The 26848-nt window shown below is 38.1% G+C and overlaps 1 protein-coding gene across 1 annotated transcript in view; it reads right to left on the reverse strand.

Moving 5' to 3' along the window:
• Positions 1-20258, reverse strand: part of LOC124164049 (glutathione S-transferase 1-like) — a 136892-nt gene extending 116634 nt beyond the window's left edge. The window contains exons 1-2 of the mRNA XM_046541219.1: positions 19405-20258; positions 12121-12179 (exon numbers count right to left, since the gene is read on the reverse strand). Of these exons, the coding sequence (XP_046397175.1) occupies positions 12121-12179; positions 19405-19614 (269 nt within the window). The 5' untranslated portion in view covers positions 19615-20258. The remainder of the gene's footprint in view (positions 1-12120; positions 12180-19404) is intronic.
• Between the last annotated feature and the right edge of the window lie 6590 nt (positions 20259-26848).

Raw genomic sequence — 26848 nt, forward strand, 5'->3', positions numbered from 1 at the left:
AGGATTGTCATACTGAGAGGAAAGACGTGAAAAAATTTTCGAAGCAGCCGTGAGTCTATGGAGTATGTACTCAAGACTGAGAGGACTTATTATACAAACTGTGAATCATTTGGCCTTCGAAAGCAATCATGATGGATGCAGGGATTTTGTTAGAATTAAAAGCACGCATCACTCCGGCTCGACTTGTCTGTTTTACTTCAATTAAAACTTAAGCTATCATAATAATAGTTAGAGACGTAGCCTGGTGAAACTACATCATTTTAAATATTTTTTTGTAAATTTCGCATAATATATTTTTTAATTTTAATATAGTTCTTAACTACAGTAAAACCCGCTTATAACGATAACGCATGTAACGAAATTCCGTATATAACGAGGAGTGTCTCCGCTCCCATTGGACTTTCCTATGATCGCCGATGTTAATTTCCCCGCAAATAACGAGTTCGGATGATACTAAATCCCCGATATTACGCTTATTATTTCTTCTTTTATAAATAAATTACGGCCATCTTCGCCACTTAACCGTTCCTTACCTAATCAGTCGCCCTTACGAGTGGACATCAAAACATAGTTCTACTGTTGATCTTAAAAGCCTTCCCTTAACAGTCGTTAATGGAAAGGGTGGTACGATGGTTAAATATTACGGATCTGTTGCTTAAATAAAGACGAGTCACGGAATATCAGTCGAAATCCTGTGATTTATAGAGCAAAATCCTTTAATATTGATATAACGAAATCATGCATTTATAGCAAAATAGAGCAATGGTCCCCTGAAATTCATTATAAGCGAGGTTCACTGTATTTTTTTGTGAATTTCACATAAAATATTTTAATATACCTAATTTATTACTAATAATTTAATACTATGCCAAATGCCATATAGTTAGCTATCAGGCTAACACGCAGATGTAGGGACATTCCGCGTGATATGCTATTCCCGTGGTGCCCTCCGCAATACCTATAAACGAATTTGATTGGGAACAAGTGATCCAATCCGCCGGTCAGCTAGAGCTGCGATGGAATAACAACGCGAGATCTCTTTCTCTGTTCCACTCGGGGCCGACCAAGGCAAGACATGACATAAGTGAAGAACTATGCCACCACTCGTTCGGGAAGTCGCAACGCTGAGACTGCGCGCCAGAGATACTCCGACGGCTTTACTTCAAAAGGTTGCTCCGAAAATTCAAGTAAAAGACATGTCAATCAAAATATAAAAATATACTCTACTGATTACACATCCTCAGCTGGGGATGGCTTTCAGTGGATCTTAAACGCCTAATAATTGCATCTGAAATTAAGAATTTTTAATAAGGCGCTGATGGCGGTACTGGTCTGAATATAATTGGAATAATATTGATATTTGATCGGGTATATTGAAGTCGTTTTAACAGAAGAACTAATGAAGTATTCCTTATGCATAAGAGTGATGAAAAAAAGAAAATGTAAGTTCGTTTACTGGGTTAATTTTTGATTTATTAGCAAAAGTATGTTTTAATGGAGGCCATGTCTTTATTTACTTGAAAATTTACTTGAAAATTAATTAAATAATTACTTGAAAATGGCGTTTCTTGTCATATTTTTGGCATTAATGTATTAATGATATTAATGGCGTTTGAAAAAATTGTACGAGTATATATTCACCACAAACTAAATAACGCAAGACCGTTTTATAAAAAATATTTCGAGAGATTTATACAAATTATAATTTTTTCACATTTGTTAAAAAAATGTGACTTTTATAACACGTGCAAAACCTCACATATTTCCACCAAGAAACATGGTGTTTGGGCTATATTTAAGGCTAAGATGTTTCAAAAATTAAATTATTCCATTTCTATACTAAATTTTGATTTCCAAAAACTTTTCTCGAATAATATATGTATCTTTGAGTCGGCTGACACTTATATTTTATAATACAGGCCAATGTACTTTAAAATTCCAAAGATAAGCTCTAATTGCAACTCGTGCGTTTATTTTTCAAAAAACTAATAGCAAAATTATTAGTTAAAAAAACGAATAAAATAGTAGAACTTAAAAAATAATGTCGTTTGAAATTACACTTATGTACGAGAAAATGCGTGGAAGAATCCGTCAAGTCATTTCTGTTCGTCTTAAGACGTGATTTTTTGCGCCACAATTCACTTTTTTTCTCTAGCGTTGGGGGGGGGGGGGACTCACTTGGCGAAAGATAAGAAAAAGAAGGAATGAGTGGAGGGTGAGTTGAGGGGAGGGGGATGATGGGGGGGTGCGTTGTTGAGGTCTGCGGTGGGGAAGGCGAAACCTCTCTTGGGTAGTCGATGCTCTTGGCCGCCGCAGCGAACTCGTCCGACCTCCCCCTCGCGCCATAGTAAGACTGCCGCCCCGATCCCCAGAACAGAATTCATGGAAATACAATGAATGAACGCAATCCTTATTTAGCTCGAGGTTCCTCTTTAGTTGTATGGTATGGTATTTGGAGGACGCGACCAGCAGCTTAGGTCATTTGCGCCAATGAGGGGAGGGAAGGGAAGGAAGGGTGGAGAGAAACCCGGCGTCTGCATTAGTCTGCTATTAACGAAAGGTGCCAAGGGGACCACGGCTTAACGTCCCATCCGACGGACGGATTGTTGCGCTCGAAATGTCCTCCACACAACATTCAATCAGGGATCGGGTAGTCTCCGAAGGTTCTCTGCCATCGCCGGGATTTGAACCCGAGCCCACGGGGTCGAATGCCAACACTCTAGCCACCACACCAACCCGTTCCCCCTTTATAGTTGTAGATTGCCACAAACTTGAGCAGGAGGATCAATTTTAAATTCAGCGAAATCTCTATAATGGAGAACTGGATAAGTTATAAACCTGCATGAGTGATACTTATTGCCAGGTCCCGTCAATTGTACCCTTAAAAGCCTCTGAAAGTGAGAATCTAAGAACCTCTATTAAGTGAGAGAATTTTCGGCCGACTTCAAGCGAGGAAATGTGCGCACGGTGTACAACTCAATGCGTTATGATGGGAAGCCTATGTCACACTCATTCTATCGATTTTTATACGTTAAAGTTAACATTTACTTGAGGGGAACACGTTCTTCGAGATGTTAACTCACCTATCAATTCCTAACACGCACCTTGATGGGAGTTAAGAGAGAAAGATTTTTCGAATAAACTTTCAGAAGTTTACATTTCATCTACATCTGCATACTGCCCCGCAAGCCACCTAAAAAGGCCTGTGGCAGGGGGTGTTAGGACACCAGCCATTTCCCCTTAAAAAGGAAATGCTCTAACGAACTTACGACTGGCATTTATTAAAATCCTTTATCGTTAGGGGTAAAATGGAATTTGCATAACTATCCGTTCGGCAAAATATCTCTCTTAATTTATCGCTTCTGTCGGACCTCGAAATATAGCTGGGCTCTAATATTATGTTCTCCGAGTCGCTCTTAAAGATATTATCCATTCTCAATTGTTCAAGCAATCTAACCTTAACGCGCAGCCTCCGAGTCTCCAGCTGCTCCCAGCCTAATTTGCTTAACATGTGGGTAACACTGTCTGTACGCCCGTAGCAGTTTTTGACGAACCGCGCAGCTTTCCTTTGTATTTTATCCAGTTCGCGGATTAAGTCTTTCTGCACCGGATCCCACAAGCTCGCAGCATATTCAAGGTGCGAAATAGCACCTTTTTTTTACTTTCTCATCCGAAAATCTTCCCACAATACGCTAAACGAATCCTAATTTATTCAGGACTATACCGCAAATATTCCTTATATGTGCTCCCCAAAATATATTGTTTCATGTCTCACTCTCCTCCCCCTACTTCTGTGTGTGTACCTCTATAAATGAGAGAGGTCATTTCGGGTCCTTTGTCAGTGAGAAGCTTGTTAAGCAAGAAACCTCTATAAGCGAGAAATAATTCCGGTCCTTACTTATCAAGGATCGCCTGTATTTCCTTTTCTACGTACGATAACTCGCCAGCCGCATCGTTGGTAATGTGGTGGTTGAACACCACCTGTATGGGAAAACAAAAACTTTGTGACGAATGGCTTCGGCAAAATATCTCTCTTATTTTTACTACACGCCTGATCTTAACCTGCTTCGTCTGTTTATGTTTCATCGATGGAATCTTGTAGCTCATTTTGAACCCACGTGCCATTGTCAGATCGGCTTGAAATTTTGCACACTCGCTTGCTCTTGATGACAGTAGAATATTCAACAATCAGAAATTTGACATTTTGTTTCCATTGTTTTCAAATTAATTGACTTAATTTCAAAATGAAAAAATTTGTTTTAAATTTTCTCAATAAATGACGTTAGTAATAAGTTTTTTTGCATAAATATCTTAAACAGCTCTGTTTTATTCGATTACATGATTCACCAATAAAAAGTAGAAATTGGTAATAAAATAAAAATATTAAAGAAACATCAAAATCTGTATTTAATGCTTTAAAAAGTAAAATATAAGCTTCCATCACTAGGAGAATAAAGACTGGGTGATAATTAGGTTTAGATATTAATACTGCTTGCCAATCCTCACTCACATATCAGGCTCTGGTTTAATCGAGTGAAAGATTCACCACTAAAAATATAAAATAAAAAAAGATAATAAACAAACTTTTTCCAAAAACCGTAAAAAATGCACTAAAATTTGAAAATGTGACTTTTTTATTGTGTTCATGTCAAACATGAAAATATAGTACGGTTCTAATACAATTTTCCCCGTGAGAAAGGCATGATCTTAATTGGTCAAGCAATCCAAGCCTGGAACGTAGCCTATTAGTCTCTTCCGGGACCTGACCTAATTCGAGCAAAAGCTATGCCACGCTCTCTGTTTGCTCGAGAGCTGAAAAAGCAACTTAACTTTTGGGCAGTGCTTTTGAGGAAGAGGCAATCGTTGGAAAGGAAGTCGTTTGTAAACAGGATCAGAGGATCGTTTCTCAAGAGTATTAAGGAAAGGCTATCGGAAAGACATATGGGAACCGTAAAGAATTGATTGGGTGAAACCCTAGACGTTGCTTAGTAGTATAAAATCGAAAAAAAGCCGAGGAAAAGTAAAAGATTGCTTTTTTAAGAGGTGGAATTAAAATTTGTGAGGAATTCATTGAGAAAAGCCTGTCATGGAACTTCCTACGGTTTGGTCTAAACCTAAGGAAAAAAAATATAACCTGAAAGGAGCAGTTATTCGTAAAATACTCCACAAAAACCTTAATGAAACGTTTTTTTATATTTCATAATATATATTTATGAAATAAAATGAGGTGTTCTTTCGTTTCAATCCCATTCATATTGAAATGTTTTCTCCTCGATTTGAACAACAGTACTCTACATTTTGGAAGTATAAGAATAATGATATAATATGATTATTACATGTTATATAATAATTATAAGAATAATTATAACTGTATTATGGCCCTTTAATCTTACTATTAATTTATTTAAAAAATAGAATGCAGACCTTGAGGGGAACCATCGCAAAAACAAAGAACAATGCTCAGTAGAATAAGAATTTCTATTCACTAAAATGTAATTGCATTTTTAATAAAGCATACTAATTTTTGCAAATTTTAAAACATCTTACATCCGGAATCATATGCGTGAGTGCTACAATGCTATCCAATATTAGCAATGGAATAGGATATAATCCATTTGAATCAGTACAGTTGAGAAGATTTTGAAATATTTGTGTCCGGAACAAACTTGAAGAAGCTGCTAGGGGATATATTGAGAGAAGGAGTTCCTTAATTTTACCTCTTCTTTCGCGGTGAAGTTATGCAGTACTATTTCACGTTGAGTGGGAATATAAAGTAAGTACGTCCAGGGAAGGAGGCAAAGTATAGTAGGTGATGAGAAAGTTTATGGAATGGTGACTCTGAATACGCTTGGTGAGTGAAGTTAACGGACGAGTGGTACACGGCGACCCTGTTCCTTTTTATAGAGCGCCGCGTCTTTCAGACTTCCATCAAATCCCGTTTTATGGCCGTTTCCGGTTCTCGAAATAAGGGGTCTATTTTTATGGAAATGAGTTGAAGCGGAAGGTATCCTTCATTTATTTTGGCCGGAATTATTAAGGTGGGAAATAAAATTCCCTCTTCACGCTGCAAGCATAGTTTTGGAATTTTATCCTTAATAAACGATTTTATCCCTGTGTTTTGTTATGTTTGCATTTATAGTACAGTGTCTTTAATTTGTTTAGTTCCATCTTCAACTTGAAATTCAATAAGTATTTCTTTGCATAAAGAATCCCAAGTTAATAGCTAATATTTTCAATGAAGTTACAGACTTCTTATGGACAATTATTCATTTAAATGACTTTTATAACCTATACTTGTCTCAATGGTAAACTATTTTAGTTCTCAATTGTAATATACACAACTCTTTAATGGTCAATTTTAGTTAAAACAAGTAATAAATTCAGTATATTTTCCCATATTCGCTTGAAGGCTAGGTTTGTTATATTTTGTCCAACATATGAAATGAAATTCTATACGAGAACATTAACATATTCTGTGATTACAAATCTATCCCTTCTTGTTTTTGCTATCGGTTTGTCTTTTTATGGGTGACGGTATTCATTACACGAGTTACTCATCGTCCTTAAGACGGAGACTTGAGTGCCGATGTCCAAAACAGGCGCTGGCCCCGAGGAGATTTCATTCCATTCTTATTCATATTTGAACAAAAGGTTCGTAATTGGTACCTTTCTTACGACATTTTCACAGTGGTACCATTGGTTTTACCGTCTTGCATCAACCTCAGATACTAATTGCTAAGGTATAACCAAAGACGGTGAATACGAGTCAGCTTCATGAGGGACATACTTCCTGAATTTATTGCAAAATGGTGAAATAGTACTAAGTATAAAAACACTGTAGAAAATGAATAAATATTTCAGCTGAATACAAATATCAATTAGCCTCTACCTGCTGAGGGCTAGAGGTTTAAATTTGAAAGATCATGTCCTTCAAGTATTTTAGAGACTTTTTAAATGTTCGAGCGCATTTCGCATTTGAAATATTCGAACTAAATGGATAACGTCGCAGTTCTTATCTCTTGTAGTTGTGGAAGAAACAAATAAAATCCCCTAAATATTAAAAATTGCAATATATAAGTTGAATAGAGATATAATGAGCCGGTACCAGCTGAGGCCTTACGCTTTGTATTAACAATGAGGCCTGACGCTTTGTATTTTAAAAAATATTTTCAAATTTTTATTTTGAGCCCTTTCAAATGACTATCTATTAATAATTGCAATATTTAAGTTAGCAGTTAAAGACACAATGAGCTGGCAGCAACTAAAGCCTGACGCATTAGGCTAAAAAAATATATTTTCTCAGCTTAACTTTGAGCCCTCTCAACTGCACGTTCGCAAGGCAGAATTTTGCAATCTGCGAATAAAGTCTAAACATTGAATTCTCTATCTCATGAGGAGTTGTTGACGAAGTATGGAAAAAATTCCATTCGACCTTGTCTTTTCCGACGCTTTCATCGCGTGGATAGGAAGCCGCGAGAACGAAATATCGAGGAAAAGAAACGTTAGGAATGACTTCAGGAGCGGCGATGTCGTGCCGACGGGAACGGAGCGGGCGGTCAATAAAACGAATCCATTTACGGAAGAAATATTGGGATCGATTGAAGCGAGCTGACAGCTGATATGCCGGTTGCGGAAGAAAGAACGATTTATTTGCGGCCTTCATGCCGTGCAGTCCACTCTCCCCACGGCGACGAATCGTCAATGTGTTCCTTTGACCAAAACAGTCGTCTTGCGTTTATTTCTTAACCCTTAACAACTGCTGTTGTTATTTTTTCACGGCTCATGAAGTTTTCTCTGTGGGATGGAATTGCCTTGAGTGGATATCTAAAAGCATAAATGTTACTCATTCTTTCTGTAAAGGCCGTTTTACACGGTACACGGAATTGCGCAATCTGACGTACGTGCGAAGGCGCAATCAAAATTGCGTCGAGTAAAGCGGTGAATTGCTAGAACACATGCGAGAATGCGTGGATGCGAGACGGCAAAATAGCCCTTGTTCTAATTTCGTTCATCCATTCGCGCAATTCAACGCCATTTTAGAAATTAATGCAGCTCTAACCTGCGCAATTCCGTGCTCCGTGTAAAACGGCCTTAAGGGTTATGATTGTGTAAACGTTTTAGGATTATATTCACGTATTTTTGCGTCCCCAGGAATATTTAGGAATGCGTGAATGCTTTAAAGATAGTTTTAGGGAACAAGAAGCAAGTCGAAATACAAAATTCGAGGAATCAAGCGAGATGGAGTGGAATTGATTCATAATGAAACACTTACTTGCAATTTTCCACGAAAATAAAATTTTACTACGACTCGAGTTTCAATGATACTACATCATTTTCAAGTTGAAAATGATGTAGTATCATTGAAACTCGAGTCGTAGTAAAATTTTATTTTTGTGGAAAATTGCAAGTAAGTGTTTCATTAAGTCGAAATACAATTTAAAAAACGTGATTGTTAGTTTTACTTTAACTTCATGAAGGTATGTAAACCTATTAACCCTTCCTAACCTAAAGGTACTACGGGGAGAAATCAAATTTCAAGTTTTTTTCATCTCGAAAGCTTGAAAATTTTACACTCAATCATGAATATTATGGGAGTTAAATATTTCATTATTAAGCCTTACACCACAGAGTAATACGTAGTTTAGATATTTCTGAAATAGAGCTGAAAATTTATACATTTTTGATGTTGCTTAGAAGCAACATTGGGTTATAATGGGTTAAACTCATGACGATCTACCTTAGGGTTTACTTTTTAGGTAGTAAGAAAAAGGCCTGAGTTGAATGCTTCGTATGACTATTATCACGCAGTTTTGACGTCAGTTGAAGGAAGCAAAACACTTTTCAATGTTGTTGCGAGGTGGGGTCCGAGGGGTTAAAAATTACCCCGAAATCTTAGTGAAATATGAAAACTGATTGCTGATGCTTATTCGATTAACAGATTTTTGATGATAGTTAATTTGATCAGATTGATGATCAACGGATTGGTAAATCGACTCTCAATATTCGGCCACTTTTCAAAGCTAAATTAACTGTTGACTGGCAGATCCAGATAGTGATCCAGTGGATAATATAATTTTAAGAGAAATGTCAGGTAAACTACGATTTGCTGATGGAGGCGCTTAATCATTAATCATCGTCGATTCGTCATCACCTGAAGATGTAACTACGTTACGAAACCATAGTAATATAATGGTGAACCTGACAAAGTTTTACTCCTTTATTTCCAATTACAGGAGAGGATTCTCAAGTTCGTCGCTCCAATTTTTTTCGCTCCGCGCGCATTAAAGTCAGATTACAAAATCGCCACTCGCGGCGCTACCAGTCATCTAAATCCACTTTTCACGAGGAAATACGCGGCAGTAAAACGTAGCTGAGCCAATAAATCATATAAACCACACATTAAACGCTTGCGAGATGATTTTTAACTAAAAAAGACCACTTCCTCCACAGTTAATGACGAGAGTCACACTGAACGGGGTACAGCTGCCTAGTGACTCCGCCGATAAAAATGCACGCGAAACGGTAACAGATATAACAATTAACCACAATGTCCTTGAGCCTCCTTTAATGAAGTTCCCTTGATTGTAGTATTCGTGGGACTGATTATCGATACTGTGTTTCAGACGCTTCAGTCCGTTAAAATCTCCTGAAAATGAGCAGCTATTCTCGTGGACGATGGGGGGGTCGCTGGCAGGATAGGGTTCGCTGCACAGGCTCGCCTCCTTTGACGCTCGAAGCGTTTCCCGACGAACTATGGGAAGGTCAGGCCGAGTCATCGCGATTTCCATCTTTGTTCCCACGACGCGACGTTGCATTGCCCTCCCGCGCTCATTTACGGAGGCACCTGCTCAACAAAGCTACCTGGGGTTGAATGGAGGCCGACTTGGCGCACTTGGGAACACACTGCTGCCGTGAACCCGACCCATAGACCTTTCGTACGGTATACTAAGCTTCCCAATGTTCAAGTTACCAAGGAAAGGTAACCAAATGTCATCGCGTTCAAACTTCAAAAAGTGTAGCAGAAATGTAATTTTAAGAGAAATGTGTTATTAGAGAAATACTGTGTGAGAAATGTCTGTATACCGTCGACGATTACAGCACTGGTATTTGCATGGATATCGCCGTCGCCATTTACAAGAGGAAAAATACCTATTTTTATTTTGTATCAGAGCAACATTCATGATGCATCTGCTCGTTTACAATTTTCTACACATGCAAATCGACACCGATTTCCGAAATTTCCCGAAATAAAGAGGACACCACACTATCTTTCGAATGTCTTTTTTCGGGTCGTATGACGAATTCAAATCTTATGTTACTATTTTCAAATGTTCTGAGTATATAGAGGCTGATGGGGCTAATTATCTATACTCAGGAATTGAATAATTAAGAGTATTTGCCTTGACGAGGACCAAAGATCTTGGCATCATAAAACCTTTGGTGCTTCGGTTGATCTTTAATTATGTGCACGAGTGCCTCACACCATTCGTACCAGTCATATATGATTTGAGCCGGCTGGGGCAAACAGGAAGCTACGCGTTTGAGCAAAGCTAGATGAAGCTTCGTGTGATGTAATTGGGACAAATTGAGGTAAAAAAAAACTATGGAAAACGAACGGTTGGAATTTAGATCCCCATATTCGCGGCTGTATTCGAGTTACACATCGTCAATCTGAGGAAAATGCGTACCCATGCTATAAATGAAACGCTTGCTCCAAGCCAGCTCAACTGAGTCCAATTAAATTTTGATTAACGCGGAGGGGTTCAAACGCAGTTTAATTATTGGCCTAAAATACGCTCCCCAACTCAAAATTATTGCTCGCGTGTTCTCAGAAACCCCATGGCACATACGCAATGAGAAGATTTTTTACGCAAAACAGCTAAAATCTAACATTTTTGGATGGTGTAAGGATAGAACAATAATTGATTACGTAATAAGTAAAAATAACTTTAAACGATAATTTAATAAGAAACAATTGCGAAGTATTTGCTAAACTAATAAAACTTAAAAATGCATGAAAAATCTAAGAATCTTCCTTACGTTTTTTTTCAAATCTGGTAAGAATGGAGGCTAGAGGACACTGTCGATCAATCCTCAGGTGGGACATCAGGAATTGATTGGGAGCAAGGCTTGCCATTCTTTAGGACACGATGGAACGATCTTAGGTTTAAAATTGCCTTCCAATTTTCTCGCTAATTCAAAATTACACGCGCCTTGAAGGGGTTGGAGTATTCCGCTGGATAGGGTACCTATTTCGATATTATAATGGAAATTATAGTATTCTTCATTTTTTTCATAATTATGCTGAAATTTTTACTACTCTGAGGCATCCAAAATTGTAATACTGGTAGCTAATTAATAAATATATTAAGGAAGCTGATTTTGGAAGGGAATAATGAAAAATCTAGTCTCCTAACAGTCTATTCTCAATGGTGCAGATAATACTTTTCACATCACGCTTTAGCATTAAAAGAAGGGTCCGTGGAATATAGAGGAGGAGGGTTATAGAGTTGATCATTATCAACGTTTGGTTCTCATTCAACGAAAATATTGAATTTCATCCGCTGTTATCCGAAAAAAGAGATTGCCGTGCTTTATTTTCAGGAACTTTGAATTGGATTGAATAGCATTTGAAAATCCGCATTTTGTACAAGTTTGCATGGCAGTACTTGTCTTACCATGACAAATGAGAACTTAATCTATGCTTGAGTAGGTACGTCTTTTAAACATACAATAGATATATTGTTTTTGTCATACCATAATGAAAATACGGACTATGTTATTAGCTGTAAACCAAATACTTCAGCAAAGGCAGTGAAAATACAATAGTGAAACACTAACGACGTTCGTCTCAAGTAGCTGGATGTAGTGATAACATTCAAAAATAAATATTGAATCATCCACATTTTTTGTACTCAATTCTAATTTTTAACCTCGATGGATGTCATATGACATATCAAAAAATTTAAAGATCGTTTACGAAAATTATCTGTTTTGAATATCGCAGTCGTAAACATGCCTCCTAAATACCGAGGCGCCGTCTAGTAGAAAACGGGGTAAAGCTTCAATGCGGTACATGCGGAATGGTGAGAATATTGCGAAATTTTTTTTTTCACTTACCTCTCCCAGAGAATGAAACCGTTGTCGTTGAGAGTTGGCACGCAGTGTTGTGGATTCATCTGAAAAGAGATATGGAAAAGAACGAAATTACTCAAGAGTTGAGAAAATTTTTTATCCGGAAGGGCCACACGAAGTTGGCCAAAATCAGAGTATTCCATCGTTTAGTCAGTTTTCAGGTAGTTCAGACCGGTAATCAATGAACTATTAAGTTTTTAAAAGCAATATTTTGATTAGTCAACTCAATTAGCACTCCATTTCAAGTTTTTTCCTTATAAACAGCATTAATGTAGAACTGACTTTCCGGTCCACTGCGCAAACCACAGTGCCATCCATGTTCCCGATATCCCCTGGCAGTTATATTCTAAATCTATGCTGATAATCCTAGGGAATTCTAGCTGATGTCAATTCATGTGAATCTCTCCGACCTCAACGCAGCGGGTTTTGGTACCTGTATAAAACTGATGCGTGAAATTAATTTTTCGGACGAATTATGAAATGAGTTCTTGGAATAGTATTCACTTCCATCTCATCGTGCACCCTTGAATTCTGAAACTCTAAAATATACTTATTTAAATCCTGAATCAATACTTCTTGATGCCAAGCGAGTTTAATATCAGGAAACAACTAAACAGCCAAGTTTGGACCAGAAGGTGCAGCTGTGACTTCGATTAGAACTGTGGTTAAGTATTCGTCCTTGCTCTTAGGACTTGATATGTCTTAAATGATTTAAGATATTTACCGTTGACAAGTTCGCGCCTAAATAAGTGATGCCTACATAATTTTCCTTAGACATCAGGACTAATTTGTCGCAAATTTTTGAAAACGCTATAGAAGTCTGAGGCGTTAATTGAAATGTGAGCGTGCTCTCGCTGCGTGTGAGATTTAGAAGCTAGTCGTGATAATTGACCGAGACAATGATAGATATGTCGGTGCCAATACGTCACCTAGAATAGATCACCTAGTCGCAAGCCCTCTACGTTTTTTCGCTAATATATCCACTTTTGATAGTGGCACATGGAACTCCTAAGAGGTACACTTGCCTTCAAGTTTCGAACTTTCACCTTTGATTTGTCTTGATTTTACGTGTTTCAGCAATTGATTGATAAATTAGTCGCCCTTACATAATAATTTTTAGAGTAAATGTTTCCTGTAGTTTCATCATGACAAAAATACTTTCATTAACTCTTACATAATGTCTGTTGTATAATAAAAATTAATAATTAACTCAGGATAATTTTAGAATAATAAATTACTATACCATTCCTGTGTTGAAAGTGAATTTGGGCTGGTAAGTTCTGCGATCAAATACAAAATAAGGCGCTGTAAATAACACCATCTATCGAGGATTAGTTAAATTAATTCCTTCTGAGCAGTCAAAACTAGGTAATCCAGGCTCACTCATAATCTATATTTTCGTTGCCAACCCTTGCAGCATTACATCACTTGGCTTGGTGGCGTTACTGTATATCTGGACGACGCGAGAGACGGGATATCAGGGATCGTGCCTTACCTAAGTCAGATATTATTTTTATGGCTAGTTATCTACTTGGTGAGCTGAATTATTTACACCCAAGATCATCACTGCGTATATAACTTCTTGTTCCGTTAAGTCCTGAGTAACTCTGATAATATATCTTAATGCATGTACTAGCGACAACTTTCAATCAATAGGACTAATAATGACTGTCCTGTTGTCGTGGTTACTTGTTGTTGCTTTGATAATAATAATTATGAACATGGTTTATTTCACCCAAATTATGAATGAATTTTTATAAATGTAAATATTGGATGAGAATAAGCGCCCCATAAGGTACAAATTCTGGTTTAGGGGTAACCTCTCTTGCTACGACACGGCTGGAGTTCAGTAGTTCGCATTAAAAACAATTAAATATAAATATTTTATGGGCAAAGGATTTATATAAATAGGAAATAACAAAAATTACAGCATTCAAACACAACCATTCAAACGCATGGAATCACAACAATCGATCAAACCATGAATAGCCACACCATCGCAAGCTCAAGGGAACAATATAGAAGTAGGTTAGATGCTTCTTTTTACGACCTATTGAAAAATATTTCGTCGTCTTTCGAATACAAGTACCATTCGTAATTGGAATTCGAAAAAATCTAGTTATTCTGTGTGATCCTGGTGCGAACATTTTGCTTTTGGCCTCAGCCATGTCGGTAACTCGCGCGCGGGAATAGCACAGAGAGGTAGCTTGTGCTTACGGGAGTGAAACCAACTGACGGTGCTTGTTTCATTTAATTATGATCGCAATGGATTTTTATAAACATTATTATGCTAACGTCATCTGGTCATTAAAATTATATTTCTTTTAATTCTAAGACTTGATGCGAAACTGACATAGGCGGATCCAGGGGAGGGGCACGGGGGCACGTGCCCCCCCCCAGACCCTCAAAAATATGCAAGGTTTATAATTCGGTCCCATTATTATTGCGATCGTTTTGTATTGCGAGATATCCTTGTGCCCCCCCCTGAACAAAATCTTGGATATGGCCTTGCTTGTGCCCCTCCCAGAAAGAAATCCTGGATCCGCCCCTGGAAACTGATATAAAAACCTAGATTGCCTAGAGAAAATACTATGTTACATGTAGATAATGTCTGATTGTGTCCCGGCGGACAATATCGGGGAGGATTTCTCGGGTTTTGCACCGGGTAAGGTCCTTCATATCCAAAATCATTGTATTCTTGCATCCCTAAAGACGATGAGAGAGTTGCTTTTCGAAACGTTGTAAGGAGATATGTAAGACCTTACCCGATGAAAAACCCAATAAATCTTCAATACTACATTAAATGTGTTGATAAGCCATATATTTTATATAAAAACTATGAAAAAAGAAAAAAATACTATTTAAAGAAAATACCATACTACATCCGTACTGATACTGCTGAATTTATTTTGAGGGAAAAACGTGGATCAAGCACCATTTTTCCCCACGGCAGATTCACAGGAGGAAACCTGTCATGTATCCTTGAACGGGATGTATCATTTTTAAGGCGTCCCGGGTGGTTTCATCGACACGAAGCAGCTGCGTTCTTTAAATAAGCTTCCGTTCACACTGAGAGACTCGCTTCGCCATTAAATCTGTGGCGAGCAGGAGAAGGAGAGAAAAAAAAAGAAGTTCAAGTGGCGTATATGGAGAGACACAGGCTATCCGGTGAATGGACAGCGGAAGAAACTTACTCGTCTTCTTGTCCGTGAATGGATGCCACAGTTCAACGCCCAAGGCACTAATGTGCACTAATGCGCTTTCGGTGGGCAGTTGCCAAAATGTTCGGCTGAAACCCCTCGATAAGTTACGATATCGACTCAGACGTAGGTTTTGACCATAGGGCATAGGCGATTCGAGGATATGCAAGATTATTAATACGGTCTCATTATCATTGCGTTCGTTTTGTATTACGAGGTATCCTTGTGCCCCCCCCCCCCCCCCCCCGAACAACATCCTGGATACGGCCTTGCTTGTGCCCCCCCCCCCCCCCAAGAAAGGAATCCTGGATCCGCCCCTGCCATAGGGGTTCAACTGAAGGCTCGATGGCGATATTTGGTGGAACTTGGCGACAGGAAACATAATAAAAGATACAATGAGTTGTATGTTCTACAAAAGTTTAATTGACCGACCCAGGTTTCGACAAGTACACTATGTCATATTTAAAGGTATTTAAAGCTATTTTATACTATTTATAAATTTCAAATCTTTTCATCCAACTGCGTCTAGATTCTGGAACTCTCTTCCGCCAAATATAAAGACGTCACAATCACTTCAGTCGTTTAAAAGAAGGCTTTACTCCGATTTGAAGTCTGGGGCTTAATTCAGTCTCCTAAACTCATTAGAGTTATCATCTTAAAGTTGTGATGTTATCAAAACTCATTACATAAATGTGTATATGTATGTGTGTGTTCATTAGTGTCTAAATCAAAACTTATATTTTTGTGTTATAAGTATTGAATATTTTACATTTTTTGTATAAATATCTACTACTGGTTAGCCTAGCATCAATATCCATAATGCGTTATTTTTGTCAAAATGCCTTTTATTAAGAGTAGAACATTTTCTGTATTTTCTATTTTTTGCTCTCATAGGTTTTACCTAGAGCACAATAAAAATATTCTATTATATTCTATACTTGATTGTATTTGTTTTGAGGGCTACTTTTTCGCCCTAAGGAGATATCGCGTAGGTGCTAGGTATAGATGACCTTTGAAAATGACATCGTGTACATGTCGAAACTTGGGTCAGTTAATTAAGCTTCTGTGTAACATACAACTCAATGTATCTTTTACCATAGGGGGTGTATGGAATTTTTCGTTTGAGTTCCAAGAGTGCTTATGAGCTAATCCCTATACGTTAAATTCTTTATATGAATGATTATAAAGTGTCGCGTAGATTCAGAATGAAAGCATTGACTATTCACCTACATACTATCCCGCAAGCCACCTCAATAGGTTGTGGAGGGGTTGTTAGGACACCAGCCGTTGACAAATGGAAAAGAAATGTGCATACTTAGCTCGCCTAGAATTTATTTTAGTCCCTTATTGCTCGGGGGAAAAACGAAAAAATTTCCATACCTATCCGTTCGGCAAAATATCTCCCTAAATTCATCGTTTCTGTCGAACCCGGAGAATAGTGAGATTGTAATATGGTGTCTTCCGTATTGCTCTGAAAGATATCAATACTCAATTGCACAAGCAATTTAAGCCTTGTGCGAAGCCTCCCGAGTCTTTAGCGCGCAGCTTTCCTTTTTTCACAGATTAAGTCTTTTTGCGCTGTATCCCAAACGTATTGAGAGCGCAAGAGTTCACTATTCGCGATTTAGAAGTTATAGATTTAGTCAATTTCTTATCTTGAATTTTAGGGTTAAAATATTAATTTTATACTTGATCGTATTTGTTTGAAAGGCTACTGGAGATCTTGCATAGGTGCTAGATGTAGACACGCCTATCGTTGTAGCCTTAAAAATGTCGGAAGTGGTACAGATGTGTCAAATATCGTGTGTGAGTTATTTGGCAATCCATTTCGGAGGCATGGAAACTGCAAATTTAGCAAACGAGATATCATATAAAATTGTCGCAGATTTCGATAATATTTGGGGTATTAAATTCATTGGATAAGCAAATTTATCCATCCCTAACTTAAGCAGGAACGCAATTTAATACGATCCGAGATTAGGACCGATGCCATCAATAAGGAATTACAGGGGAAAAATAAATTCACCACCACTCGTAATGCTGTACGGTAACTGCAGCTCGAACTGGAATAGCTCTGAGTGTCGAAGAGGATGGACGCGTGTGTGACTCTGAGTAAATATAAACGATTGATTATTGGCTTCTGCCACCAGGATTGAAATGACAGAATACGAGATCGCGTGATGTGCCTTTTGGGTCTTATTGGCTGGCTCCGACGACCTGATGTTGATTTAAATTTGAAATATTATTCCCATTCAATTGACACTAGCACTCACTAGGAAGGAGAAATATCAGGATTTTATAATTAATCGTAGCGGGCGTAACTTGGTGGAAATCCATAATCGCAGGAATAGAAGGATCAACAACTTTGCTATTTCCACATAGTAATTTATTGACACCGCCCATGGTTTCGTTTCAGAGTAGCACTATCAAGTAACATAACGAAACCATGGTCGGTGTCAATAAATTACTATGTGGAAATAGCAAAGTTGTTGATCCTTCTATTCCTGCGATCAGGATTTTAGTTAAATCATTTTCTAACAGTAATTCAGAAGTTGCGGTTACCCGTGTTGGCCTTGGCTTTTGTCTATTGCCCAGCCACATATTGCGATCTTGTACACATTTACTCTGACGTAGGCACCGGCCACTCCATTTCCATGAACGGTGGTTTAATGATATGTGATAGTTATACAATTTTCGAGATGCATAGACTTCCGATGATGAAGTTATTGTCGATGACGAACCGATTATCTATGACTTACTAGTTATTATGACTATTTACAGTCAATGAATTGTTTACAAGAACTGTCGTTGGCCAATTGATTTTCTCTGGTAACTCGGAGAGTGGAGCAGGGAGTGGCAGCAAACACAGATTTATCTTCTTATCACCACAGTACATCTCACGCCTTCGCGTTTTCTGCACATCGAACGAGCCTTGCAATGAGAGCCTTAATGAAATTGCTGTTATCAATGAAATTTCCGAAATGAGAATTATAAAGGTGGAAAACCCAAGATTTTTTATGAGATGAGATCGTATTCTTTCCTGGTGAACAATTAGAAACCATTCGGGTTCTCCACCGGGTCAGGTTTTCCATGGCTAACGTTTTGATACTCGCCTGAGGCATCGTCATCAGGGATAATCTATCCCGAGTGGTAGAAATATTTCGTTATTTTCACTATAATAGCAGTTACTACTTTGTTTTCTCATTGAAAATCCTTAGACGACGCATTATACTCTTTCGTATTTTTTATGATTTTCATGAGCTATTGCTTCTTTGAAACTCAAAACTACACCTTGAAATTTTAACTTGTAAAGAAGAGTTGCTTTTCAATACAACCTGTATCTTAAATATGACTATTTCACCCCAGTGTTGGTACTCAGGTAAGATTTTCACACTTGAGATATCAGAAATTTTTCATAAGGGTGTACTATACACCTACACTCAAATTTTCAAGTAAGAGTTAAAGTTTGAGCAAATAATGCAACATATACAAGGTATAAAAGAGATGATGTGTTCAACTACAAGTGGAAAAGCTGCATATTTCATCATTTGGACTAAACCTTGAAATTATGGTCTGACCCGATTATATTCTCGTGGTTTTTGTTTTAATTGTTTCCTCTGAAGATGGCAAATAATTTCGCCGAAACGTTGACTTTACCCCTAAATATAAAAGTCTTTCTTTTTTTAAAAAAAAGCTGAATAAAAAATTCGCAATAATTGCTATTGTAAATGGGATTGATAAGTCCCAATATTGTACGTGGTGTACAAGTAATGGCTGCGTAAAGAAATCAGGGCATAATGGGACCTGTCTAGCGGGAGCAATGTGTTCCCCTCAGTTCTCTAAGAATGGATGGGATTATTGCAAGGCACTGAAGAGATGAGAATAACACGTGTTATGGGGAAGAAAGTAGACTGTGGCGGCAAACAAGGGAATAGGGAACCACTTCTCCTCCACCGGTATCCATTACACCCTTTTGTTCACCTCGACCGCTGCTATGGAGACGGGGGGAGGCGGGGGTTGACACAGGGGGGCGCTGGAATCAAGGCACCCTCTCCCTCCGGAGACTCACCTTCACGAACCACGGCTGCTTGTGCTCCGCCTTTTGGAACATGTCTATCTTCTTCATATCCACGTCTATCTTCAGGTCCCTGAGGCACATGAGCACGGCCCGGCAAGGGGGCGACCCCGTCATGTATATGAGCTCGACACCGGGAATCTTCGTGCCGACTGGAGCCGGTGGTGCACTCGGCTTCTGCGCGTTCATCCTCTGGAAGTTCATCGTTGAGCCTTCCCTAAGGGATCTGGTCTATCGCGGTGGTGCCCTTAAACTCCTTCCTTCTGGCGTTCCTCTCCGAACGCACCCGAAGAGCGAAGAAGGGTGCTGTGTTGGTCTCGCTGGACAAGTTGGTTGGTTTGGGGGGAAAAAAATATATCCTCTTGGATGTTCCGCGCAGGTCCAGAGAAGACTCTCTCCTCCTTTTTACTTCTTCCTTCCTATATCTTCCACCTCTCCTTCTCTCCTCTCTCTCTCTCACACACACTCTGATTGGCTCCCGCGAGGTGAGGGGGATGCCGAAAATTAAAAAAAAAACACGCACCGCGGGCAGGAAGGTAGTTGGTATACTGTTTCGGTGACCGCGCTCCAACGCTATCAGCAGTGCAGCCTTCTGTGATCTGCGGCTGTGACCGTCAACCCGACCAACAATGATGTGTGCTCGTTTCCGTAAGCTATCCTTATCAAACCCTTGAAGCAGATGCAAGTGAGAGAATCCGTCCGCACGCGCGAAATGACGGCGAAACAGTTTTTTTCCCGCGTCGCGTGAAGGAAGTGTTGGGACTTGGCTGCTGCTTAATCCGCGCAAACACGACAACCCCAACGGTTCTGCGACGAGCCAGCCGAGCGGAGTGATGCGCGGGACCTCTGAGGCGGGCAATAAAAACAATGGAGCATCGGATGGATGGTGGGGACGCGCGCGGGAGGTTACGCTCGGAGGGGTAAGGGGTTGCCGCAGCGGATTGGCGGAGATTCGCGGGGATTTGAGGGGAGGGAGGATAGGGAGGGGAGAGCAAGCGTGCCACACCGCAAAGGCAAACAAATGCATACAACACACACACTCCTTTTTTTATACATTAATTTTTCAACCCGCATTTTTTTTCTCCCGCCTTGAAGATGATCCTTCTTAGTGACCCTTCGTCTTAACTGGACAACAATCCTAAGATTCCTACAGGAGAGCGTTTTGAAATTTTCATAAAAATGGCATATAGGTCGTTTCTCGGGCCAACCTCCTTAACCTTGGGGTATTTTTTTTAAGCACGAAGTAGCGTTTCTCCTTTTCATACGATCTTATGATCTCGAGAAAGGTGGGAGAAACGTTAATCAATACTTAAAAATATACGCAGAAATCACCAAAAAGTTTATTCACGTTCATCATCACTGGTCAACAATACAAAGATTGATTTGACGCAGCTCTCCTGTATATTTCTTCTCTTTCGCATCTTTCTTTGCCTGTTCAGTATATTTCATTCGAGGTCTTCCATTTCCTTCCTTCCCATCCATTTGTTCCTCGACGATTGTCTTCATCGGGCCACCGTGTCTCAAGATATGGCCAGTAAGGTTGTCCCATCTTCTAGTCAATGCTTTCATTCGGCTTCTGTTCTCTCCTACTCTTCTTTGGAGTTTCTCATTACTCACTCGGTTGATCCATTTGATCCTCATCATTCTACTGTAGCACCACATTTCGAAGGCTTCTACTCTTACTTTTTCCGCTGTTGTCATTGTCCATGCCTTATTTCGTAGAGAAGCATACTCCAAATGAAAGTTATTATAAATTGTAACCTTACATCTTCGTATAAATTTCCCATGAACGTAGTGACCCTTAAGCTGCTTTAACCCATTATTCCCCAGACTGTATTCAGGGCTTTTAACTTCGGTTTTTTCGCATTTTCCGGTTTATTTTGGCCTAATTAAGATGAATTTCTGGAAAAAAAATATTTTCATCATATCATATCGATTTTCAAAATGCTGCGTATACGCAACGCTGGGAAAACTCCGAAAAATAAATACAAAAAAAAGTAATTTTTAAAACTTAAGTTACATCTTTCATTTTTATATTGATTTGTGCACTCGACATCTTCGCCGGGAGTTATCAGTATTCCTTTGGAGGAAATGCCCCGTTCTGCCTTCACGGACATGCTGGGGTATGTCATTTTTCCCAGGGTGTCTCGTATGTGCGCATCGATTTTTATACCAAACGCCATCAGTCATAAGAATACAAATATATGAATGAAAATGTTGGCGGATGTGACAAAATTAGAACTAGAGATACTTAAAAAGAGTCAGTAAATCGAAGCAAAAATTATTCTGAAGTAGAAACTTTTTCTGAGAATTAGGATTCAATAATGTTGCGTTAACGCAACGCTGGGGATTAATGGGTGGGAGCGTGGTATCCAAGTTGAGCGCTTGGGTGCTGACCTAAGGGTCCTCCCTTCAAATCCCGGGTGAATCCTTTAGGGCAATACCCCTGGACGTGCTACGTGACAGGATATGGCCTCCAAGGCATGAGTGCGTGTTATCCACTGGACTGTATTAAATTTACGATTCCGAATATTGAAGTCTTCGCGTCATGTTTTGATCCAAATGTAACATGGAGCAACTCACGTAAAGAGTTGACGGGGTATAAAATATAAAGCATGATTATATGAACATTCTATGCTTATGGATGATCATTTGTTGACAGCCCAAAACGATAGCTCTTACGCCACCGAGAGATTGTGCATTACCGGATGGTAACACTCGGCGGTAGACTAGTAAGAGTGATTTAAAAAAATGTTTTTATTACATAGGTATCCTGTGGTGTATAATTGTAATTCCTTAGCATAGAGTAGCACCTGTTGAGTTGGTAGCTTTTGAAGAATGTTTTGACTTTGAAAAACGAGTTTAAACTAGATTGAGGGGAGTTAGGGAAATGTAAAAAAATACGCAATACATTTCATAAAACGATGGAAATGCTGCACAAAATTCATTTTGGATCAATGAAAAACTTACAGTCAAATATTTGGAGAAAGTGAAAAAAACGCTACTTCTGTTCGAAAAATCATCAAAATCGATGAGTTTGATGCAGGTGTGATCACTCAAAATTTAATGAATGCGTCTTAAACTCTCCGTAGTTCTCCATTGATCCTGGGGACTCGGTCATCAATTCGCGGTCAGTGTGGTCCAATTGAATCAATTACTGTAAAGATCAACTCTACTAGCTGGAAGAATATAATGCAATGACTTATTCTCGGAGAAAATCATCAAAAGTGAATCAGCTATTTTTAACGTTGATTTTTTTTAGCCAACAAAATGGATTTTTGATGCAAAAACTTCTTTACAAAGCTGTATTTCGCGTGATGCATGTACAGAAGAAAAACTCTCTTTTTGAATTTTTTATCATTTTTTATTGGATACTGTTCATGATAAATCGGAGATTCTACTTATCCGAGAGTCGTAATAATTTTGTCAAACGGAGATTTCATGTTCACACAGTAAAATCTACACTATTTCCTTTCCAAATCCTATTTTTATCTAGCTGTATACTTCCTTTTTAGATAATTCCACTATACTTTATGCTCAACTCATTCAGCAGCGATAATATCTGGGCAATTCCATTTGTGACGGAATTACTTTTAGAGAAAACTATGTATGAGGATATTTCGATAAAATTTTAAAATTAAAAAAAGAAATTGCAAAACTTCTGTGCATGATTATAAAACATTTATGAAGGTGATTTTCATACACAGAAACAACATTAATTATCGAAATACCTTCAAAATATGCCAAAAATTAACATGTAGCGGAATTACTTCTAGGTCAACCTCCTAATCGCGTTGATTTATAACATCTTCCAAACTTTGTAAATCGAAGTGTAATTTGAAAACTTTTAACAAGGCTCTGAATAACGTTTTAAATAGTGATTTCACAAAATGCAATAACTTAGCCGTTGATTTATCGATATAAAATATTTCCTGCCTAAATTTTAATTTGAGAGAAAAAGTTTACATTTTCATGGAAATGCCCATCTCCTAAGAAAGGTGTGTAATGTACGAATCACGTAATTCCTACTTTTATATTTACTCGATTTAGCATTAATGCCATCTCACTCATAGTCAGGGGTGATCTGGGATTATTGGGGGCCCTCCTTACAGGGGGATTAGAGGGTCGACCACCGGAAAATTTTAGGAAATTGCATGCGCGGAAATGGATTTTGACGTTACTCTGGCTCTTAAAAAGTAGATAATTGTCAATAAAAAATATAAATTTCGTAAGAAAATATGCAATGAAAAGTTTGAATTTCACAGCTTATAAAATTTAGTATTGCATTATGTTTCTATCGTCTATTAAATTAATCTATTTAGTAAAAAGACCTCTAAAATAACCTTTCCGAATAACCCTTTCAAAAAAGCATCAGGTTCTCTTTATGATCCTTATTGACTTTCTTATTGACACTCTAGCACTCTTATTGACGCTTTATTCTCTTTATGAAATCTTCGGGCACCATTCTTTTATTTTTTTGCATATTATCTCTACGCTGAGCATGTTGTAAAGAAAGTAACTAATTAAAACTTAGATTTTATAATTACAAAAAAAAAACTTTGGTTCAAATGATCTGAGTTTTATATCATACCTTTAATATCAAATTCACGATAGACGCGAGCGTAGTGGGGGGCCCCCAAAGCTCGGGGCCTTCGGCGACCGCCGACCAGTAGACCTGGCCAGACCGCTCCTGCCATAGTTCATCAACTAAAGGCTTAAGCGGAAACTCCCCAACGAAATGATGCTAATCGATTGGATGCACAGAGCAAGTTGCCTTCAATAATCCGACGCCTCAGATGAGTCATTTATCAATTATTTATTGCCAATCAAGGGAGAGTTTCAAAATAATGTGCTACAGTAAAACGAGAAATGAAATTTTATTCTTTCCTCCCATATTTCCTGGCTAGTTTTCTGTTCTGCGTTCTGCGATAGAGCAAATAATTCCTAATCTTTTCTGGGAAATGAGCTTGTACACTGTACGGCCTTCGGTTTTTAACCTCTCCATCCAATTGGCATTGTCATAGGAAATCAGTCACCTCCCCGCGCTTTGCTGCGATAAAATTCCGTTCGGATAATCGGAGTTCAAATTAGGCAATTAACTTTTCTAGGGAGAGGCTACAATAATTTTTCTTAAATTTACAATTGATGAGTTGACTGTAAAAGAGTCTCTTTTAGCCGAAATATTTTTTATTTACCATCCATTTCCTACTTTTATGAATTATATTTTTGCTGTGATTTAAATAAAATTACTTCATCTCCTGCCACCATTTTACTAAAATGCGCGCGAAGCGTACTGCCTGCAGATAAAGCATTTTTTAAAAAAAGCTCTTGAATCAGCCTATATGATCTCTATCTCCAATAATTTTTTAGTCTACAACGAGGCTTTTTAATGAATCTATAACTCGGAACAAATCATCTCGTTGACCGATTTCAGCACAAATTAAGGTTGCTAAGAACCGATCAAAATGAGTGAAGTTAGTTTTTAAAAATTTCCTTTAAAAATTTATTGTTATGGTAGCTTAAACTTTTGTTATAAAAACTACTCTGTAGCATTTCAGTGATAAAAAATTATATGCAAAAGTTTTTTAGGGAAATCTAGCCGTATCGCGGAATGTTTTACATAGCTCTTCGGATAAATTATCTCTATTTAATATTATTCCTCAAGCCAAAAATAACATCTGAAATAATATATTTGCTATAGGAATGGTGGTAAGTATGTTACATTCCTTTCATCTCAGTCATGCCTCTGTTTCACATTATAAGCAACAAGTAATTATGCCAATTTAAGATCATATCACAAAATATATTGTTAGATATAATTCAACCATACGCAGTACATGAAATTAAAATCCATGCACGTATATCTCAAGGCATCAGTTTTCACTCATTTGTCAGTAAGAGTGGATGACAGTCATAGTGGAAGTATACTGCAGTCTTCTACAAATTCGAATCGCCGCTCATGTCGTTTTCTGTTGGTCATTTTTTAATTTTTATAGACTTAATTATTTTTTAATTTGATTTATCTTGCAATTTTATTTCTTTTCCTCCTTTACTTCTTATGCTTTCTTGTTTTTGCTATTTTTTGTTACTTCAACCCGCGCAACGAAAAAATTAATTGCTGTTGTACACAAAATGATTATTATAAAATCAAAATGATGCTACAAGGCGGTAGAACGCAAAGGAAAAGAAATATATTAGTTGAAGACTATACTATTTTACAGTTGAGTATAACGAAAGTATACCATTTTAAGAAGAATATCCATACGCAATCTCCGCTCCGCTTCTCACTAGTCAATCTAGTATCCATAGCAACCATCAACGTGTCACTCTTCGACCGTCAGAGATAAGTTCCTGCGTGCCCTGTGCGTAAATGGCCTTAGTTCTATAAATCATAATCCTTCTCCGATATTACCCGTCTCTTTTGCATTTGAGGAGCCTATGAGAAACTGGATAATTTTAACATACTTCTGAGTACTCGTTGGTACTGCCTGGTTAAAATTGCAGTTTTTTTACTTTTTTCCACGTCGCATGTAATCATTCGAAAACATAGATCAATCTTTCTTCGCATGTGAAGGCGCGAATTCCGATGCACCAGCAATGCATTCAGCAAAGTTTTGAGACAAAACACTTTTACGACAAAATTAGGAATGTGTCTACCTTAAACTTTTCTCATAATTAGGTATTCTACACTATGCAATAGTCATTAAACGGAAAAATTTCGACGCAATGTCTTGAATAAACATAAAGATACGCATAGAAACTGCTCATCTCAAATTCTTGTCACGGGGGCTTGGGTCGTTTTTGAATTCACGACTTCATATTATAAAGGATTCTCCAGGTGTCACCAGTGGTATGCTCGCAATGCCAAAACGGCAGCGCAAAGTTCTCCCGTCGTGGACTTCTGGTTCAGGTAGTTAATGCCCTAGGGTAAGGATATAAGCAGAAGTTCTGAATTCGTCGGGGTCATTACGCCGAAGTCCTCGCGCTCTAACTCGTCTCCACGCTTGAAAATATTCTGGAGTGCAGGGTTAAAGTTCATTGAGTTGCACACATGGCTTTCAGTATATTAAAACCTGGAAGAGGTCGAAATAATTAAATCCGATTCCTATATTCTATCGTCTTATCGTCGCTCATTTTAATTTTAATATCATTTCAGAAGGAAAGTATTTCAAACCCCCTTTTTTATTTTATTGATATTATTATTCCCAAGAAGATGGATAAAAATTGGAAAGCTGAACATTATGGATCAAGGTCGTACCCATGATCGAAACTAAGAGGGGGGGGGGAAGCCATGGTCGTTCAAGTCTTAACATTTAAAGAAACATTTTAAGAAAATTATAACTGCGCTTAATTTATAAAATTATTTTCTTGAAAAAAAAAATATTTTACTTACATCTCTTAATCTAATATCATTTTTCATGGGTTGAAAGAAAATTTG

Source organism: Ischnura elegans, chromosome 8 (assembly GCF_921293095.1).
Source record: "Ischnura elegans chromosome 8, ioIscEleg1.1, whole genome shotgun sequence".
NCBI classification, from domain to species: Eukaryota; Metazoa; Arthropoda; class Insecta; order Odonata; family Coenagrionidae; genus Ischnura; species Ischnura elegans.